Source organism: Cimex lectularius, unplaced genomic scaffold (assembly GCF_000648675.2).
Source record: "Cimex lectularius strain Harlan isolate CLEC.00 unplaced genomic scaffold, Clec_2.1 scaffold133, whole genome shotgun sequence".
NCBI classification, from domain to species: domain Eukaryota; kingdom Metazoa; phylum Arthropoda; class Insecta; order Hemiptera; family Cimicidae; genus Cimex; species Cimex lectularius.
Genome location: NW_019394230.1, coordinates 1033016 through 1039620, shown reverse-complemented (window position 1 = coordinate 1039620; position 6605 = coordinate 1033016). Strand labels below are relative to the sequence as shown.

At 38.8% G+C, this 6605-nt stretch overlaps 1 protein-coding gene across 2 annotated transcripts; it reads right to left on the bottom strand.

Annotated features, from left to right (window-relative positions):
- Window positions 1-1769: 1769 nt before the first annotated feature.
- LOC106663521 (cAMP-dependent protein kinase type II regulatory subunit-like) lies at window positions 1770-6092 on the bottom strand. 2 transcript variants are annotated; one of them, XM_014388405.2, is made up of 4 exons: window positions 5904-6092; window positions 3086-3167; window positions 2892-3031; window positions 1770-2806 (listed from the first exon to the last, which is right to left on the bottom strand). In XM_014388405.2, the coding sequence occupies exons 2-4, from the start codon at window positions 3130-3132 to the stop codon at window positions 1899-1901; spliced, it is 1095 nt and encodes a 364-aa protein (XP_014243891.1). In that variant the 5' UTR covers window positions 3133-3167; window positions 5904-6092; the 3' UTR covers window positions 1770-1898. The 2 variants fall into 2 exon arrangements, with proteins under 2 accessions (XP_014243891.1, XP_014243892.1); XM_014388406.2 differs by having other exon boundaries at window positions 3089-3167.
- Window positions 6093-6605: the final 513 nt, after the last annotated feature.

Here is a 6605-nt window from a genome sequence, read left to right as displayed (position 1 = left end):
GTGTGGGAAAGGGCTAGAAGGAGTGTAATAGATAGAGAGACATAAAAAGGGAGAGAAAAAGAGAGAGAGAGAGAGAGAGAGAGAGAGAGAGAGAGAGAGAGAGAGTTAAAAAGAAAGTAGACCAAGAAAGGCAAACGGCAGGCAAAAAAATATAAAAGCGTGTAGAAAAAGTACAGATGAAATATTAATAATAAGATGGAATCAGGGTGAATTAATAAGAAAGAGAGAGAAATAGAACGAGAGAGAGAGAGAGAGTGAAAAAGGGCTAGAAGGAGTGTAAGAGATAGAGAGACATAAAAAGGGATAGAAAGAGAGGGAGAGAGTTAGAAAAAAGTATACCAAGAAAGGCAGACGGCAGGCAAAAAATATAAAAGCGGGTAGAAAAAGTACAGATGAAATATTCAAAACAAGATGGAATCAAGGTGAATTAGTAAGAAAGAGAGAGAAATAGTAAAAGAGAGAGAGTGAGTGAGAAAGGGCTAGAAGGAGTGTAATAGAAAGAGAGACATAAAAAGGGAGAGAAAGAGAGGGAGAGAGTTAGAAAAAAGTATACCAAGAAAGGCAGACGGCAGGCAAAAAATATAAAAGCGGGTAGAAAAAGTACAGATGAAGTATTAAAAATATGATGGAATCAAGGTGAATTAGTAAGAAAGAGAGAGAAATAGTACAAGAGAGAGAGAGTGAGTGAGAAAGGGCTAGAAGGAGTGTAAGAGATAGAGAGACATAAAAAAATAAAAAGGGAGAGAAAGCGAGGGAGAGAGAGAGAGAGAGTGAGAGAGAGAGTTAGAAAGAAAGAAGAATAAGAAAGGCAGACGGCAGGCAAAAAAATATAAAAGCGGGTAGAAAAAGTACAGATGAAATATTAAAAACATTAAAATAAGATGGAATCAGGATTAATTAGTAAGAAACAGAGAGAGAAAGAACGAGTGAGAGAGAGTGAGAAAGGGCTAGAAAGAGTGTAATAGATATACAGACTTAAAAGAGAGAGAGAGAGTATGAGATACTTATGTATTAGGTAATTAAAAATAATGTACATACAATTTGAATTGTGTTGATCGAACTACGATAATGACAATGTTTTATTTTTGTGTGTACACAAAAATTTCCCAGGCTTAAACTCACGTTTATTATTGTCTTTATAAATTATTTAACCTTATTCAGTGGATTTTTTTTCTTGTGAGGGACGGTCAACTAGTGGAAAATATGTGGTCCAACTGTTGGAAATAACCTGCATTATTGATAATGTTGTACTTCTAGTTTCCATCATCAGAATATTTCAAAAAAGTAGTGAAAAGGAAGAAGCGCATCGACAGATTTATGTTTACAGACCACTAACCCCCGAAAAATTGCCAGATGCGTTATTTCCCGGGGAAAAATAGGCGCGGGTAGCGGGAAAGGGGTGCCCTTCGCGCATTATGCATAGGGGAACATCAATGAACGGCATAAATTATATTTCACGGTTGGGCCGGCTCGCGAGTTGCATAAAAGCGAATGCATTACAGGGCCATTAATGAGCAGGGGCCCCCCGGCTATTAAATAACCACGGTTCGCCAGTTTACCAAAGCCCAGCCGGGGCCAGGTAGTCGGTAATAAAATTCCAATAAAGTCCAGGAAAAAACTGCCACTTATCTACTGTAACGGTTGCCGATGGGATTATCGAATATGGTATCATGTAGATTTGAAGGAGTTAATTAAAAATGAAGCTCTGTAACCTGGTGTACAATAATACAACAGCCTTCAATAAAACTATTATTGTTGAAAAATGAAAATTCTGACGATCAATAATTTATTTCAATCGAATCTTTATGTGGAAATGTTTGTGACTACTGGACTCGTCGCAGACCAAAACTCAAGAAAGTTCATAAAGCAATGCGATGTAAGGAACGTTTTGAACACAATCAGACTATGTTTTCCTTCTTGATACCGTATTTTTCCATGTTTGCCCTCATCGCATCTTCGCAGGGTCCCATGAGGCGGGAGAAAGCTTGTGCGTCGAGAAAAGCCGTTGTCAACTTTCCCTTTGCCACTGCCGTCGCTGCTCTTTGCGCATTGGTCAGCAGAGCCAGCTCGCCGAAATATCCACCTTTTTCAACAGATTTCATGTTGACTTTTTTCCCGTTGACGTTCTTCGAAATCGACACATGCCCATCGATCACGAAGTACATGCCGTTCGCTTCATCGCCTTCTTTCAGTATTACTTCGCCGTCTTTGTAGACTTTCTGGACCAGATTGTCGGCAAGGCTCATTCTTTCCTTTTCCGTGAGGTGGCTCAAGATCTTGACGTTTTTGATCATATCTAAGTAAGCTTTTCTATTTTTGTGAGCGGCTTTTATTATGATTCTTCTGAAGGTCTTACTGTCCAAGGCCCAGAGCAAGCCCTCGGTCTCTGCTTTTACGGAAGCCGACCTGGGGATGCTGTATAGCAAGGCGAGCTCTCCGAAGCTGCCGGCATCGATGTACTTTTGGATCACTTTCGGCAGTCCGTTCTCCTCTTTAATTATAGAATACGTGCCTTTTTCGATTACGTAGAAATAATCGCCTTCATCTCCCTCTTTGATGACGTACTCACCGGATTTTACAGTCTTGAGGAAGAACGCGTCTAAGATTTGATCGAATTGTTCGGAATAGAGGTTCTGCAAAAGGAGGATCTTCTTCAGGTTCGTTTGTAAATTTTGTCTTTGGGCATCAGTTTTATGGTGCTTAACGATTTCGCCGTTCTTGTCGGCTTCTGGGTTGTACGTTTCACCAACCACTGCTTTTCTTCTATGGTTTTTGGAACTTTCAGCCTCTGCCGCAAGGCGTCTTTCTGTAATAAATAAATAAATAAAGTACATATAAAATTTCTTACTGATAATTATAGTATTTTATTGTTTTCATCTGTACGAAATTACCTGATCGAGACACTTGAACTGGAGTAACAGGCACGTACCGATTGATATTTTTCAATCCGAGTTTTAAAATAGTTCCAATAATGACCAACAGACTGACGAAAATGGCAGTCAAGAGCTGCTTGTTTTGGTAGACGAATTCCCTGCAAATAGTGGAAATTTGTTATGAATTTTGCTTCCATCGAATCAACCTTTACAACCTGATATGGACATCGTGGATGTTCTTATTAACTACGACTTTCATATTGACGATCTATTTCTTCGGATCAGTTTTCATGTCTGAAAAATTAAATAAAATGATGAAAAATTATTGAAAAGAAGTCAGGAATACCAAAATTATTATAATTTTGTGTGGTGATTAGTGACCCTTTTGTCGATGATTATTCGAAAATCGTGAGATTCGGTCTGGTGTGATGTAGGACCTATTATTACAATTTTTGAGTTTAGTTTAATAATGTGTGGTGATTAGTGAGCGTTAATCGATATTTATTTAGAAATCGTGAGATGCGGTCTGGTGTGGTGTAGGTTTCAGAAAAACATTTTCTTTATCGTGCCAACGATGTTTTATTATATTTTGACCTCAACAGTTAATCTTATGATTCTTCCTTCTTGAAGGTGGGATAATAGGTCATCTCAAAAAAACCACAACCAGTTTTTATCCACAATGTTTCGGATTTATTTGAATCCTTCCTCAGGTGAGTTAACGCAATGGTTAAAAAAGTAATCGTCAGTCATTAATATTTTTGATTTAATATTTTTTAATATAAAAAATATAAAAACGTTTGTTTCTAGTCTGAATAAGTACCACACTGGCTCTTTTTTTAAAATAAATTGTTATAAAATATTAATGACTGACGACCACTTTTTTAACCATTGTGTTAACTCACCTGAGGAAGGATTCAAATAAATCCGAAACGTTGTGGATAAAAACTGGTTGTGGTTTTTTTGAGATGACCTATTATCCCACCTTCAAGAAGGAAGAATCATAAGATCGTGCCAACGTTTCGATCATTATTGAGATCATCTTCAGGGCTCAAAGTGTTTGTCTTCTGTGTAATTGTGTCAGTCTTGCGTGTCGTGTAGAGAGTTTAGTTTAATAACTTTATAAAGTTTATTTTATTTCATATATAATGAATGAAGACAATAAGACACACTCCTCTCCCTTATTGTTCTTTGATCCTCTTTCCTGTTTCCATTACATCCAATTTTTCCAGCAATTTTTACAAGGTCCACTTTATATCTCTTGATTGTTTCTTTTATCTTCGCCTTAGTTTTCGAAACTAAAACACAATTCAACGAGTTTGTTCACTCTATCCTCTCCGCGTGTCCAGCCCAGGTTCGTTTTCTTTCTGGCTACCTTTGCGACATCCGACACACGATGCCACATCTCCCTTCTTTGGCTAGTTGGTTAAGCCTGTTTCCTACAATACCTTCATGTCTCAGATACCACCTCAATTTAACATTTTTTTCTTTTTCCTAATGCCATTAGGAAATTTAGACAATCCGAGCTTGATGCACCTCAGCTTCGAAAATAGTTGGAATCAGCTCAAAGGGTTTTGATCTACACCTACTGTTTCATCTTTGATCCATCAATGTACATTAAGACCCCTTTTCCTGAAAACCGTGGCTGGTGTTGGATGGTTACACTTATGTTTTTATCTTTCGTCGTATTACCTAGCAGGCTTATTATGATGGCCTTTGTTACTTTTGAACTATTCTGCTGAATTCTGGTCCAAGTTTGAGCCACAAATAATCAATTCGGATTTGGTAACTACTTATAAGGTTGCCATTCGAGAGGGGCGGTCGCGTACTGAGGTGGTGATAAAAGGGACAACGGGACTTTACTACGATAATCTGTGCTACTCGACCACCTTATTCACCAAGCCTTCTCCTATATCACCTAGGTCAGCTGATGGACCGTAATGTGTTATCGAGGTACGAGGTAGACAGTAGGCCTCTTTTGGAGGTGGCTGGGCAATCTCTCGCGCTGTTCTAGTTTAATGTCTCACTTGCTCTTGAGGGTTGGTTTTTTTTTAGTAACTTAGAACTCATGTGCGAAAAATCAGGATGTGTTAGCGTTGAATCACATATCTTTGCAGTACCTTTTCTTTATTTTTCGTAACTCTTATTATAGTCCGAGGATATTTTTCACGAAAGGTTGTCGAGAGAGGTTGTCGCGTATTGAGGTGATAAAAGGGAAAACGGGGACGTTTACTACGATAATCTGTGCTACTCGACCACCTTATCACCAAGTCTTCTCCTATATCACCTAGGCCAGCTGATGGACCGAAATGTGTTATCGAGGTACGAGGTAGACAGTAGGTCTCTTTTGTAGGTGGCAGGGCCATCTCTCGTGCTTTTTTAGTCTAATGTCTCACTTGCTCTTGAAGGTTGAGGATTTTTTAGTAACGCACGAAAAATCAGGATGTGTGTTAGAGTATCAGTTCCTACATGGCGATCATCGTTTCCTAGACACACCATTTTGAGTGGAGAAGCAGAGGGAAGCGTACTACAGTGGTTTATTGTTTGTTCGATTGATCAGGTCAGAAGTACTAATGCCGATACGGCCTGATGGTGGTTCTCTAAAGATTCTCGTATAGCGATCGCATTTCCCCGTCAGACGCATTGAAGAAGGCTAAATAACTTCTGATAGGCAAACCCAGCGAGAATATACAGACCGAAATCAGTAACGTCAAAAGAGCATAATTTTGGGTATTTTTGTTTCATTTGATCTATCATCCTAGAAATAATGTGAAAGCGTTACTTTGTTTGAAACAATCCAACTTATTTTATGATGGGTACGTTTGAGCGTGTGTATACTGTCAGAAATGCATTGTTTTTTTATTGATTTTTTCAAAACTTGTTAGATACCTAAAATTCCTAACTTCTGGCGGATCCAACCCTGAAGGCGTGACGCGTGTGAAAATCCAAAATAGTTATGATAGGTAACACAAAAGTATCAAAAACTACCAAAATACAATTTAACGTGACTAGGTAAATAATTACAACACTCACAAATCTCATGTATCTTCGAATTTCTACAACGCTTGGAATGGCCGGTACATTCTGTTTTGTTGAACGGACGGAATGCTTGTTCACTTGTAATTTTGTAGGTTTTCCCCCTCTTAGATAACAATTGTTCAAACCATTTTTGATATAAATTTATTGTTTTTAAAAAAGTGAACCTTAACATATGTTAGTATTATTTTTTTTTTAAATTTCTCGAGACGAAATCGGCAGAATAGCCGGTTAGGCACGGGCCCTTTCAAATCAACAGCTGTGTCGGATGGCCCTGGGGGAAGGGTAAAAGGCCCTTTTTGTCAATCGGGGCACTAATCACGGAACGAGCGTGTCATCCTTCTCACAATTGGGCCACTTATACCTGTTTTCCGAGCCCGGGGGGTTGATCAGGTGGATTTGTCCGACCCGTGGCGTCAAATCCTAGGTTTATTCTTGAACTTCTTGAATTTAAAATACAAAAAACAACCCAATTTGACACACAAAAAAAAACCTCTGATCCTTCTTCTTCTTAATGAAAACAAGAGGGTGGGTTGAGGGGGTGGATTAAGAGAGAAGTGGGGCCGGCCCATTGATAATTATACCCCTTGCGCCCGCGCATTCTCATTAACGCCCATTGATGAAATCCCATTCATGGATTAGTACAACCGAGTCTGTAGTAATACGGTGATAACATTCTGGTCCGTTCAATCTCGCTTC